Here is a 15,381-nt window from a genome sequence, read left to right as displayed (position 1 = left end):
AGCCCGATGCGGGACTCTATCCTGGGACTCCAGGATCATGACCTGAGCCGAAGGCAGTCGCTTAACCAACTGAGCCACCCAGGCGCCCCCATGTGTTTTTATTGGTAAGCCCCCAGTGGAGCCCCACAGCAGCTGAGCCACTGAATCATCCAGAACAGATGAGATTAATGACATCCTGACACAGCTTACTTCATCTTTATATCTAAACAGCTTTACTCTTTTTTTTTTTCCAAAGATTTTATTTATTTATTTGAGAGAGAGAGTCAGAGAGAGAGAGAGAGCACAAGAGGGAGGAGCAGGAGAGGGAGAAGCAGACTCCCCGCCGAGCAGGGAGCCCGATGCGGGACTCGATCCAGGGACTCCAGGATCATGACCTGAGCCGAAGACAGTCGCTTAACCAACTGAGCCATCCAGGCGCCCCTAAACAGCTTTACTCTTTTTTTTTTTTTTTTAAGATTTATTTATTTATTTATTTATTTATTTGAGAGAGAGAATGAGATAGAGAGCATGAGAGGGGGGAGGGTCAGAGGGAGAAGCAGACTCCCCGCGGAGCAGGGAGCCCGATGCGGGACTCGATCCCGGGACTCCAGGATCATGACCTGAGCCGAAGGCAGTCGCTTAACCAACTGAGCCACGCAGGCGCCCAACAGCTTTACTCTTAAGAACAGTTTCATTTTGTCATAAACAAGTATGTTTGAAATCATATCAAATCAATATATGACAAAGAAATATATTTTTGTGGAACACTGCCAGTGATTTTTTTTTTCTTTTTTAATTGTGGTACCAAACCATTTTTATATGCAAGACTTTTTATATATGCTTAAAGATGTCAGCCAGCTTTGTAAATTTTGCATTCATTTTGAATAAAATGTGTAGAAGACAGGAGGAAGCTCAACTATATGTAAATAGATTTTTAAAAAATTAGTGTTTATAATTTTTTTGTAAGAATGGTCAGAAAAGTGAAGATTCATGTTAGGCTGTACTTTCTTGAAAACAAAATCCATTTTTATGCCAGTAGATAAGAGTATTTAAGCAGCACTTTAAAATGAAAGAAGAATGTAAAATTAATAATAGGTGATAGTTGAAACGGTTACTACTTTGATAATCTTTTCCTATTTCTTTTTTTTTTTTTTAAGATTTTATTTATTTATTTCACAGAGAGATAGCGACAGCAGGAACACAAGCAGGGGGAGTGGGAGAGGGAGAAGCAGGCTTCCTGCCGAGCAGGGAGCCTGATGTGGGGCTTGATCCCAGAACCCTGGGATCATGACCTGAGCCGAAGGCAGATGCTTAACGACTGAGCCACCCAGGCGCCCAATCTTTTCCTATTTCTAATTTTGTTTTGAAATCACTACTTCTTGGGGAAAGATTATTCAGTACTAACGCTAGTCTCTGTAGACCTGCATTTCTTTCTTTCTTTTTTTTTTCTTTCAAAACTTTATTTAAATTCAAGTTCACATATAGTGTAGTATTAGTTTCAGGGGTAGAATTTAGTGATTCATCAGCTGCATATAATACCCAGTGCTCATTATATCAAGTGCCCTCCTTAATGCCCATCACCCAGTTACCCCAGCCCCCCACCAAACTCCCCTCCACCAACCCTCAACTTGTTCCCTATATTTAACGGTCTCCTATGGTTTGCCTGTAGACCTGCATTTCTGCCTAGTTATTTCTTTTTATGTAGGATATATGTTACACCTTTATAAAAATAAAAAAGTTAAGCCTAATTTTACTGTCTTTTATTTAGTTTGATATAAGTGGAAATAAATACTTTTCCATGCAAACTTTAGAAAACCAGTTGTTGGCAATAAAATTGTAGGGTTTTTTTTTTTTTTAAATTCTGTTTCTTGGACCTATGCAATAAAAACTATGAAAGGGTGGTATAACATGATCCTTGTGAGAACAACTATTTCTGGATTATAGAAACTAATTAAATATGTTTGACTTGTCAGCTTGGTCAAAAGTAAAATTTATTTTCTTGACCTCCCTCAATTTTGAACATATAATACAATTTTAGATTAAAAAGAATAAGTATTTCTTAATGGTAGAGACTAGATTGTTAGCATAAATTTTTCAAAAGTGAAAGAAGAGTTGGTGCTAAGACTTCTTAACTCACTAAGGAAGTTTTGGCTTCACTGGGAAATAGAAAATTGTTAATTATGTTTTATTGGTAAAATATATTTTTAAAACCACTTTATTGAGGTATAATTGACATACAAAATAATGTAAACACCTTGTTGAGTTTGAATTTGACAAAATATTTAATGTTTTCTGAAATTTTTAATTATGTAATATAAACTTTTTACACATAGTCAACAGTGTTGGAATTTTACCTTCACAAACAACTCTAAGTGCCTGGTTTCTGTCTCTAATGCCCCTGTACATTAAATTGTAAAGTATAACAGTACAATAGCACCCATATCCAGTAATTAATATATTTTGGCAGACTTCCCAACAGAGGGGAGTACAAATCTTATTTCCAAGTTTATTAAGAGTTTTCTTACAAATTTCAGACATCTTTCAAAATACAGTACAGAAATGATTCAGTTCTTCACAGTGAATCATTTAGTGATGTCATAGCCATGTAAAATGTTTGACATGGGGCGCCTGGGTGGCTCAGTCGTTAAGTGTCTGCCTTCAGCTCAGGTCATAATCCCAGGGTCCTGGGATCGAGCCCTGCGTCAGGTTCCCTGCTCTGCGGGAAGCCTGCTTCTCCCTCTCCCACTCCCCCTGCTTATGTTCCCTCTCTCGCTGTGTCTCTGTCAAATAAATAAATAAAATCTTTAATAAAAAATAAATAAAGTAAAATGTTTGACATACTCTAAACTTTAGGGAGTTATTTCAAATTTATAAGCAGTTAGAAAATATTGACCCTAGTTGTCTGAATTCTGATTTTTTTCTCTTCATAGTTCTGATTAAATAGGAATCTTCATGTAGTGTGTATGTATAAGTACGTATTTTTATTTACAAAGTTTATTCTGGCTTAGTTTACTTCTTAACTGTATTTGAATCATTTTAAAAAATTGAAAACAAATATCTACATTAGCTTTTTTACTTAAAGAGAATTACTTTTGATAAATTAAAAAATTCTGTTTCATTAAGAATTTTATAATTTGTTATCCCTTTAGGAAAAATGAAAACATGGGGAACTAATATGGTAACTTATTACCATTCACTATTTTTCTTCTTTTATTCCTGAAAGCTAAAAAAAAAAAAAAAAAGGAAAGAAAAACATACCCTCAGCTTCCCAAACCTTCAGTATATTAATTTACATGGAGATGAAGGAAGATTTTTTTTAAACAGTAATTCCACAGGAGAATATAGTTCCTTGTCGCTGTAGCAAACATGGCTAAAGAAATGAGTATTTATGTTATATTCCAAGCCTTATGATAATTTTGGAAATGTGGAAGTCACCCGAGTATAAATTGCTATGCAAATTTAGAAGTTTTAGGGACAGATTTTATGAATAGTTTAATATTAAAGCCTCAAAGACTTTATAAACTCCATCCTTAAACAATGTATTCATTACATATTTTTGGCAGGCACTGTGGTAAGGGCTGGGGAGCCTATGAGTGTTAACACATACTCTGCGTCTATAGAGCTTATTGTTTAGCAGAGTACACTAGTAATGATTAAATGAATAAGTACACTAGTAATTAATAGTGATAAATGCTGTGAAGGAAAAAACATAAAGTGCTATGAGAGTGTAGTATTTGAAATTTTTATTTGGACTTGATACCTGGAACAAGTTTTTTTAAAAATAGTTAATATAGTTAAAAAATAGTTAATAGAGTTCACTGGTCAGTGTATCATGTGCCTAATATGCATAAACAGTAACGGTAAATGTTTAGTAACTTCAGCACAGTTATACATATCCATGTATTTTTTTATTTCTGTTTTTGCATTGCTAGAGTTTGATTTTGCTAATTGCAGAAAAAATGGCATTTTGCTACATTTGAAAATATGAAGGTGCACTGGATCCTGCTAACTTGTTGGATTCTGCTAAATTATAGCAGTGCAACTCTCAGGTTTTGTAGTTAAGAACATAAATCCACTAAATAAAATATTTTTAATAGAACAATATGGAATTAGAGTAACTCTCCTTTCTCCTACTCAAAATTTGATTTGCTGAAGCTGCCTCCCGAAAATCATGGGTATCGACACTCTGGTCAGAACTTGCTCCGGACTCTCATATGGCAGAATCAGGTCAGGTGGCAGTATCAGGTAAAGGGAAATAAGAAACATATGTTTCCTCCCCCCTTTTTACCTTGAAAACATTCATTCAGGAAAAACAGAATGACCAGGAGAAGGGGTACTACATAAGAAACACCTGGGATGATTGATGCACAAAGTTACTTGATTTTTGTAATGTTTTAAAAATTAGCCTTCAGAATTATATTGCAATTAAGGAAAAATCAGAAAGGGGGGGAAGAAACTATAAAAATATAAGGAAAAAAATGCAAGATGGCAGAAATATGACTGAATATATCAGTGATCATAATACATATGAATTGATTAAATTTTTCTAATAAAGAATTAAGTTTAATATCACTGATTTAGATGTAAAGGAAAAGGATAGCTCAAAAGGAATAGGTTTCATAATTTGTGAATTGGTAGCACCACATGATAAGAATCCCTGTTGGTTCTTAAGGAACCTGATAGAGAACATGTATTAAACTAGGCCAAACACCAATTTTAGACAAATTAGATCATGGACATTTGTTTTACAAATATATTGCCAGGTTTCACACTTTGAGCTAAAGATTTCTGTTGATAAAAGAAAATATCTTAATTATAAAAGCACTGTGAGGAATACTTGAGGTGTGAGCATAGTTTGCTTAAATTCTTTTTTCAAAGTCCTTTCTCATTGCACCTCTTAGTTTTTTTCACATTTGATTTTGTTTTCTGATGTTAGCATAAATAGTTGGGTAAAATGACTTATATAAAAAATAGCATGAACTGCTAGGTCAGTAGGAAACTACTTGCACATAACAGGTAGTCAATAAGTGGCATTAATAAATAGTATGCAGGATCCATTTATTAAATGGAATTAACTGATTTTGATTTCTTTTATTTTCTAGAAATATTAAAAGTTTGTCAGATATCCAGATAGTACAGGTTGCTTGCGGTTACTATCATTCACTTGCACTTTCTAAAGGTAAGCATTATTTTTATTTTCTTGCCCCTTTTCAATTTTATTACTGGATACTTGAATTGAGCAGAAAGTCCTCCAACATTGTTCTTGAAATTCAAGATTGTCCTGGTTCTTTTTGATCCTTCTCATATCCATATACATTTTAGAATTAGCTTGTCAGTCTTCACAGAGACATAGACTACTGGGATTTTGATTGGGATTACATTGTTTCTATAAATCAATTTTAGGGAAATCTTTACAATATTGATTCTTTAAATTCTTGAACATATTATATCCCTCTATTTTTTTTTTTTTTTAAAGATTTTATTTATTTATTTGAGAGAGAGAATGAGATAGAGCATGAGAGGGGGGAGGGTCAGAGGGAGAAGCAGACTCCCTGCCCAGCAGGGAGCCCGATGCGGGACTCGATCCCGGGACTCCAGGATCACGACCTGAGCCGAAGGCAGTCGCTTAACCAACTGAGCCACCCAGGCGCCCATATATCCCTCTATTTTAATCTTTTACTTTTTCTCAATGTTTTGTGTGGATAGGTCTTATACATCTTTTATTAGATTTTCCCCGAGATATCAAATGATATTTTTTATTATTGAATCATTTTTAAGTTGTTATTGCTAGTATATAGACATGGAATTGATTTTTGTGTCTAATTGTTCTATAGTCTGCTAAATGCCATGCCTTCATAGAGGGTGGGAAGGTTATAACTTGACCAGTCTCCTTTGATCTCAGACTTTTTATGAATATAAACAGTGAAGGCTAAGCATCCTATTAGGCTTGTTTGCTTTTGTTACTTATTCATTTAACTTCTTCATCTGCCAGCTAAGGATTGTAGCATGGGTTACTATGTTGGTTTTTACCATTTAAAAAATATGCTCCAGTGGCTTCATTATTAGTATTATTTAATTCATTAAATGTCCAGACCTACTGTGAATACAGCACTAGGGTATAGCTGTGGGGAAATACAGGTAAGATAATAGAATTATTTTTAGGGACTATACCATCTAGTGGAGGGGGCAGATAATACAAATAACTAGTCTGAGACAGGAAAATACTGTTTTGATCGAGGTCAAAGTAAAGTGCTATGGAAATGAAAAAAGTGTAATTAGTTCAAATCAATAAAATTATTAACAATAAAGAAGGAATTGGCATTTGATGCAAGTCTTAAAAGACGAATAAAATACATTCAGAATTGGAGAAATGTTGAGAAGTAGCTAGGGGAAGTGTTGAGGATTGGCTAAGATGATAGTACTAGTAAAGGCATAGAATGAGGAAAGTGTTTTGTGTATTTGAATATTAGCATGTAGTTTTATGTGGATATTGTGAGCATGGGAGACATAACTGATCCTTCAGCTGAGGTAATACGTTACAAAGGCCTTAAATGCCTTATTAAGGCATTTGAATTTCTGTAGGCAGTGGGGAAGCTGGCATCCCTGTATTCTTTGTTGTTACTTTGTCAGCTCTTCTTTTGATATTTTGGTAGGTAGATCCAAGATTAATTTAAACCCAAATGTTTTACTGATGAGGAGGGTAGTTGTCTGTCTTGACTTAAATTTGGCTTCATGCTTTAGCAGTATTTTACTCATTTAATGATTTTTTTTTTTTTTGATCCCTCAGTATGAACTAGGCACATTGGAGTGTACAGTATATAGTGGTAAGGAGTATGCTGCTAGCCCTTATGTTACAGTCATATACAAATAGCAGTATAGTTACATACTATGAAAAAGCACTGTAAAGAAAAAAGTTTAGGATATTAAGAGCATATAACAGGGGGACTGAATGTAATCTGGGTGACCAGGGAAAGCTTCCTGCTGGGAGAGAGTAGAAGTGAACTAGACAAAGATGAGGGGAAGGTCTACACAGAGGGAACTTCAAGCGTGTGAGAAATGGGCATTGGAGAATGTAAAGGAAGACAAGTATCACTAGAGTATAGTGAGGGGAGAACCAGGTATGAAATGAGCTCGGAAACATAGGTAGATTATAAAGAACATTACAGGCCTTGTTAAAAGTGCTTATCCCAGTGTCATTGGGAAGGCTCTGATAACTTTTTCAGTTAGCCACATTTATCAGATCTACATTTTAATAATATCTCTCTGTATATATACAGATGTCTGCTAGTATGTCCATAAAATATTTCTGGAAGTACATACCAGTCTCTTGGGAGAGGACCCAAGGTCTAATTTTAGAGGGAAACTTACTTTTAAATGTATACTATTTTATAGTATGAATTTTATTTAATAAAATAAAAAGATGTCTAAAATTGCAAAATAGGGTGACAGTTGGGGGAGCAAAAGTGACAAGCAGAGATGGTGAGGAATGGATCTATTTGCCATATTTTTCTTTAGAAGGAAAACTGTATATTACGTGGTGATATATGATAGATTGATACCAGTCTGTGTATAAGGTAAGAGATGAGAGTTCAGCATGACTCTCTCTGTTTATGGCTTGTGCTACTGCATCAGTTATAATATCATTTATTGAGATGGAGAACACTGAGAATAGGTCCACATATGGGAGGTAGGGTGGGGGTCATAAATTGTTTGGAACACACTGAGCTGGAGGTGCCTTTGTAATATCCAAGTGTAGATGTCAGATAAACAATTAGATACATGGGTATATTACTCATAAGAGAGGTCTGGTCTAGTGATAAAATTTTGAATGTGATCAGTATACAATAACTGAAGCCTTGAGCCTGGTTGAGTGCCTCTTGGGATAAATCACAGAATAAAAGTGAGACTTGAGGACTATTAAAAAGGAATGATCTTATCTTAAGAAACATAAGGAAATGAGATTACCCTCAGTTATGTGACTTACCATTCATTAGTACAGTGGGTCAAACTTAAAGTGTACTAATACAGAATATTCTTCTAGGTGGTATTATGTTTCCATATAAGAAATAAACTTAATAAAGGAGAGTATGTATTTCCATTTGATGAGAGGGAGAATGTCCCAAAGTAACTGATGATCTTCAGATGAAGTTTTTGTGTGTGTGAGGAAAATAGTTAATTTTGTAATTTCTGTTTTACAGCAAGTGAAGTCTTCTGTTGGGGACAAAATAAATACGGCCAGTTGGGTTTAGGCATTGACTGTAAAAAGCAAGCTTCACCACAGCTGATTAAGTCTTTGCTTGGAATCCCTTTCATGCAAGTTGCAGCAGGAGGAGCCCATAGTTTTGTACTCACACTTTCTGGAGCTATTTTTGGATGGGGACGCAACAAATTTGGTCAACTAGGTCTTAATGATGAAAATGGTAGGTTCTCATTATTTATAATAAATGTACTTAAAAAGAAATGATCTTTTGAGATGGATCAGTGATTCTTAACGTCAGAAAGAAATGTACCCAAGTCTTCCCTGATGTGGAGAAGGGGATGAGAGGTTTATTTAAAAATTCCATTAGATAATATTTTTAAGGGATGGTGGGAATGCCAAAAAATACCGTTTTATCACCAAATAAACTCTAGAAAGTATATCTGGAAAAATCTTTATTGTTAGATGTTCATTAAAAGAAAGTTGTGAAAAACATTACTTCAATTGATAATCACATTATTGGCCACCATTGGTGGAAAGAAGTTGTAAAATTATTCTGGAAAGTAACATGAAGTGTTAGTCTATTTGAGTTTTTCAAGGAAATATTAAAATAATCTGAGTCATTAAATCTTTATTTTGAAGCTTCACTTTTAACATCGATTCTAGAGTCTTGAAAATAATTTGAATTTTAAAATTTATAATTACTTGAAACAAGTCAGGATCTTGGAACTGATTTTTCATAACTACATTAATTCAGATGCCAATACCTGAAATACAAAAACTAATTTCATAAAATTCAACATAATTGTCATGACTTAAGTGGACAAAAGTGAGTTGTTGGTCTAGTAACAACTGGTAATGATAAGCAAAAAATACTCAGAATTTTAAAATATTTTGTTCTGCATAAGAAAAATGTCAGATTAGGACATATTTCTTTTCTGCTACAAAATAGCAGAAAGTATAATTTTCAAGTACTTAAATAGAATCCTGTGAGCTTAATTATCATGATGTGAATATAAAGAATGATATTAGAAGCAAATAGCTTTGAAATTCCTTGATTTCTAGTTAAGGGCAGATTGGTGTTAGGGCAGTTTAACACTGAAATTACTCTTTAAAACCCTCTATCACAGCAGCATGAATAGAAAGACCTGGGAACCCAATTAAGTAGGCTTGTGCTACAAAATCATTGGATCAAGTTAAAATTATTTATCACTGTCTGCTGAGCTTGGGAAGCTGTAGAGGAAACACATTTTAGAAGAGTTTTAACTTAAAAAATACCGTTAACGTCTCTTGTTGGAATTTTCAGATAGGTATGTTCCTAATTTACTAAAGTCACTAAGAACTCAGAAAATAGTTTATATTTGTTGTGGAGAAGATCATACTGCTGCACTAACCAAGGTATCGTACTCCTATAAAACTTCTTTATTTTTACTCATGGTAGTTATTTATAATTAGTGAATGTTTTCATGATATTTACATTAGAACCTCAAGTGTTACTGATGTCTAAAATGTAATTTATCTTGAAGACAAGAACTAGATTATTACGTGTCAAAACCAATTTACCTTAATTTTCAACGTTGTTTTATGTTATGAAATGTGAATTATGATCTATTAAATGTGATAATATGTATTGTTGAATTTCTCAGCTTTATGTGAAATACTGTTTAATATTTTGAATGAAAAAATTTCTTTTTAGTTTGTCAGACTTGCCATCCTCTGTGTATCAATCCCGTTTATATTGCATAACTGCCTAATTTTAATTTAACTCCCACTTGGCTTATAAATACTGTATAACAAGTAATAGAGGAGAATGAATCTGTCTGTTAACCATAGGCTAAGTATTATGCAAACAGTTATAATGAGCTTTCATCACAATCTTGTTAATGGTTTTAACTCTGTCCTATAACTTTCTTGGGTATGTGCCATTTCGTTATCAGGACTTTGTAGTTCTTTAGTGATTAGAAGTAAAATGAAAATAAACACATTAAACTAACCTTAACCAGGAATATTATTTTAGTCATGTTAACATAAAGGAACTGGCACTTTTTTTATTAGCTGAATTAGAAATTAATGTTTTTGCTTCTTTATCTTTCTTCATTCTGCATAATAGATAATATTAGCAAGAAAAAATTAACTTCTAATCAGACTTCTGCATACACAAAATTCTACACACTCCCACATTGGGAATTTTTTTGATAAGAATTATTCTTAGTCATTATCAAGTATAATATACTCAGAGTACTTTTAAAAATATGACTAATTATAAAAGTTGATTTTTAAAAACTTATTTGCCTTTTAGTAAGGAAGTTTTATCTATTAATCTTACCGTATTTTATTGATTTTTATTATTCAAATTACAAATGTAATCACTGCAGTTTTAGTAACTCATGTTGGCAAGTTATAAATCTAGTCATTCTCTTCTGTCATGGGGGGTTAGAAGAAATAAGGCTATGCTGAAATAATACTAAAAAATATTTTGTATATTATCCCTTAGGACTAGCTTTGTGGTAAAAAGACTCACAATGTTATTGCTTATCAAATTCAGCCCTTCAAATAACCACTTATCTCATTTTCCCAGGATATGTAGCTATTTCTATCTGTTGTTTTTTTTTTTAATTTTAATATTCTGTATTCCTCTCAAGATAGTAGCTGGTGGTACTTGTTCACTGGAATTTTTGGTGTGTATTATTTTTAACAAAATTAGATAGTTTTAAATATCCCAACAGGAAAATATTTTATTTTCCCTTGATTTAAGTTAGAATACAGTTCCATATCCATATATCTTTTGTTTTTTTAGAAGAGCTTTTTGCAAATAAATTAGGATTGCTTTATGAAGCAGTTTACTTTTGCAAAACCTACCTTAGCAATTTAAAAACAGACTTTAAAAAACAGAATAAATGTAAAGACATGTATGTTAATGGGTGTGAACACTATCATAAAGATGTCAGATTTTTTTCAAGTTCATTTACAAATTCATTATGCAAATCACATATACGTACATCTTTTGACTTAGCAATCCTACTTTTAAGAATCTGTCCTAAAGATAGGAAATTATATATGCACAAAGCCATTTATTGCGGCATTATTTTAATAGCAAAAGAATGGAAGAATGCAGATGTCCTTCAGTAGCAGCCTAGTTAAATAAACTGTGGTAACCACACAGGACTTGTAAAACAGGTACTTACAAGTCATGTTTATGTGACTTGTAAAATAGAATGAAGCAGATCTCTATATTATGCTGTGGAATATCTTTAGGATATATTGTTAAGTAAAAAGGTACAGAATAGTTGCCTTTTATATAAGCAGGGGTAAAAGATGAACATGTTACATGGTATTTACATTTTTTAAAATTTAATAGCTGTGTATAATGTACTTTGCTTTACAGTTCACAACATACATGTTTTTAAGCAATTAAAAAGTTTTAAACAATTCTTTAAAAATTAAAAATAAAAAAATACTAGTGGCACAACTACAAAAGAATTCTTTTAATTGAGTCCTTTAAAATACAATATTTTGTTGTATATCACTAGTAGGAAATAGCCTAAAGATAAACTGAATTCATCCAAAAATTTTAAACTGCCTTCTTAGTCTTGTTAGTAATAAAATTGATAGTATTATTCTCAATATATTACATACAGGATAGGATAAAGCAAATACTTTACTGTCGTTAGAAACTATGACCTTCAGCTTAAAAGAAATACGAAACAATAGGAATTAAATTAAAATCCTGTGATCTTTACTTTTAGTCACTTTTAAGAGTATCATTATACACTCTTATTCTTTTCCTTCTAAAAGAAGTGTGTTTTTTTGCCATGACCACTGAATGGTCCTAGAAGTATCTAGCCATGTACAATCTGAAAGCAATGGGCATCCCTTGATTGTTGTAGACTCTATATGAAAAATAACCAGGGCTTCTTAGAGAAGAGTCTGATTTCATATCTGGGGGGGGAAAAAGTCTAAGAATAGCCTTGGGTATTATGTGTTACAAAAAAGAGGACCAAGGTCATGTCGGAGGGACAACATCCAGGAGTTTTCACAAAAATACCAATGGCAATAAATGGGAATATACCAAATATATAAAAATCCATGATTTCGTTATGATACTTTTCCTCCTGAAGTCAATACAAAGCAAACTTCATTGCTTTTCTTTGCAAGTTGCTAGGACAACTCATTTTTTAAAAAAATTAGTAAATGAGAAAGAAACATTTCCCCTGCATCCTATCTGCAGATTGTATTTCAGAATAACTTAATAGTTGATGAGTTAAGTTCTCTGTAGAAGAATTCCAACCAATAAATCTAGAAGAAATAATATTAGAAAATCTCTATACTCCCTAATAGTGGATCAAGACAAAGATTGAAACATTAAGCTTAATGTGGATGAATTAGGCTGTGAAACTTGTTAACCCACTTAGTAACATTACCAACCAGACATATACTTTGGTGTGATATAATAAAATAATCAGGAAAATTTAAACATGGCCTCAGTATCAGATATTAAGAAATTAAAATTAAAGGGGTCAGTTCATGAAGAGGACATAACAACTATACTTCTGTATGCACCCAACATAAGAGCACCTAATTAATATTAAGCAAATATTAACAGAGCTGGGAACAGAAAGAGACAGCAGTAATAGGGGACTCCAGAACCCCACTTTCTTTTTTTTAAAATACTTTATTTATATATTTGACAGCAAGAGAGGGAACACAAGCAGGGGGAGTGGGAGAGGGAGAAGTAGGCCTCCCACTGAGAAGGGACCCCGATGTGGGGCTTGATCCCAGGACCCTGGGATCATGACCTGAGGTGAAGGCAGATGCCCAACGACTGAGCCACCCAGGTGCCCCTCCAGTACCCCACTTTCAACAACAGATAGGTCATCCATATTGGAAAGTCAATAAGGAAATCTAGGACTTGAATTATATATCAAATAGACCTAAAAGATCTACAGAGCATTCCATCCAACAGCAGCACATACACATTCTCCTCAAGGACACCACAGAATATTCTGCAGGAGAGATCACATGTTAGGTCATAAAACAAGTCTTAACAAATTTAAGAAGATTGAAATCATATCAAGTATCATTTCCAGTGATAATGATATGAATCAATAATAGGAACTCGTGAATAATCAGTGGGTCAAAAAATAAGTAAAAGAGAAATATCTTGAGACAAGTGAAAATGGAAACACAACATACTAAAATTTATAGGATGCAGCACAAACATCTGTAAGGGTAAATAGTGATAAACTGTACCACCGCATATCCTATAAAGCAATAAACAGCTACATTAAGGAAAAAAGAAAAAGTTCTCAAAAAGATAGCCTTTATACTTCCAGGAACTAGGGAAAAAGAAAACCAAACTAAGCCCAGAGTTTGCACAAGGAAGAAAATTACAAAGGTCAGAGCAAAAGAAGAGACAATACATTAGAAAAGATAACAAAACTAAGAACTGTTTTCCTGAGAAGGTAAAAAAAAAAAAAAATCGACAGATCTTTAGGGAGACTAAGAAAAAAGACTTAAAATCAAAAATGAAGAGGAGACATTAAAACTGATACTGCACAAATAAAAGGATTATAAGAAACTACTATGAATAATTATATGCCAACAAATTGGGTAGATAACATAGATGAAATGGATAAATTCCTAGAAACATCCAAACATCCAAGACTGAATCACGAAGAATAGCAAATCTAAACAGAGCTTTAACTAGTAAGGAGACTGAATCACTAATCAAAAATCGCCCAACAATAACAGAAAAACTCCAGGACCAGATGGCTTCACTAATGCCAGTCCATCTCAGACTCTTCAAAAAATAGGAGTTTTTTATGAGGCCACCATTATGCTTATACCAAAGTCACACAAAGACACTACAAAAAAGTAAAATTACAGGCCAATATCCTTGATGGGCATAGATGCAAAACCCCTTAACAAAAAACTAGCAAACCAAATTTAACAGTACATTAAAATGATCACATACCATGATCAAGTGAGATTTATCCCTGGGATGTAAGAATGGTTCAACATCTGCAAATCAGTCAACACCACATTAATAGAATGAAGGTTAAAAGTCATATGATCATCCTAATAGATGCAGGAAAAGCATTTGGTGAAATTCAACATTCTTTCATGATAAATATCCTCAGTAAAGTGGGGCGCCTGGGTGGCTCAGTAATTAAGCGTTTGCCTTCAGCTCAGGTCATGATTCCAGGGTCCTGGGATTGAGCCCCACGTCAGGTTCCCTGCTCAGCGGGAAGCCTGCTTCTCCCTCTCCCACTCCCCCTGCTTGTGTTCCCTCTCCTGCTGTCTCTCTCTGTGTCAAATAAATAAATAAAATATTTTTAAAAAATAGTCAGTAAAGTATAGGAGGAATATGCCTCAACATTGGCCATAAATGACAGGCCCACAGCTAACATCATACTCAGTGGTGAAAAGCTGAAAGTTCTTCCCGTAAGATCAAGTGTAAGATGAAGATGCCAACCCTCATCACCTCTATTCAAGATAGTATTGAATGTTCTAGCCAGAGCAATTTTAGTAGAGAAGAAGAAATAAAAATGCATCCAAATTAGAAAAGAAAAACTAAAATTGTCTCTCTTTGCAGATGACATATTATATATAGAAAACCCTTAAGAGTCTGCCAAAACTCTGAACTAATAAATGACCAGTGAAGTTTCAGGATACAAAGTCAACATAAAAAATGAGTAGCATCTCTGTACACTAAGAATAAACTCTGAAAGAGAATTAAGAAAGCAGTCCTATTTACAATATCATCGAAAACAATAAAATACTGAGGAATAAATTTAACCAAGGAGTGATAGACCTGTACACTGAAAACTGTATAAGACACCAATGAAAGAAATTGAAAAATACACAAATAAATGGAAAGATAGTGCATGTTCTTGGATTAGAAGAATTTTGTTAAAATGTACTACTGAACATGATCCACAGATTCAGTATAACCCCTATCAAAATTCCAATGGCATTTTTCACATAAATAGAACAATCCTGGGATACATATGGAACCACAAAAGACCACCAATAGCCAAAGCAATCTTGAGAAAGAACAGCAAAGCTGGAGCATCAAGCTCCTGATTTCAAACTATATTACAAAGCTATAGTAATCAAAACAGTATAGTACTGACATAAACACAGACACACAGACCAATCAAACAATAGATAGCCCAGAAATAAACCCACATATATACAGTTAA

The 15,381-nt window shown here is 33.6% G+C and overlaps 1 protein-coding gene across 6 annotated transcripts in view; it reads left to right on the top strand.

Annotated features, from left to right (window-relative positions):
* Positions 1-15,381, top strand: part of LOC118017864 (probable E3 ubiquitin-protein ligase HERC4) — a 131,367-nt gene that overhangs the window by 30,910 nt on the left and 85,076 nt on the right. For all 6 annotated transcript variants that reach the window (XR_004681259.1, XR_004681260.1, XM_035016194.1 and 3 more), the window contains 3 exons: positions 5,082-5,158; positions 8,178-8,399; positions 9,483-9,574. Coding sequence is in view for 4 of the 6 variants with exons in the window: in XM_035016194.1 (XP_034872085.1) it covers positions 5,082-5,158; positions 8,178-8,399; positions 9,483-9,574 (391 nt within the window). In the remaining 2 variants the exon portion in view is untranslated. The remainder of the gene's footprint in view (positions 1-5,081; positions 5,159-8,177; positions 8,400-9,482; positions 9,575-15,381) is intronic.

The sequence above is a fragment of the Mirounga leonina genome, unplaced genomic scaffold (assembly GCF_011800145.1).
Source record: "Mirounga leonina isolate KUSES-001 unplaced genomic scaffold, KU_Mleo_1.0 Mir_106, whole genome shotgun sequence".
NCBI classification, from domain to species: domain Eukaryota; kingdom Metazoa; phylum Chordata; class Mammalia; order Carnivora; family Phocidae; genus Mirounga; species Mirounga leonina.
The sequence above is the reverse complement of the archived record's forward strand: the minus strand, read 5'-3'. Positions and strand labels throughout refer to the sequence as shown.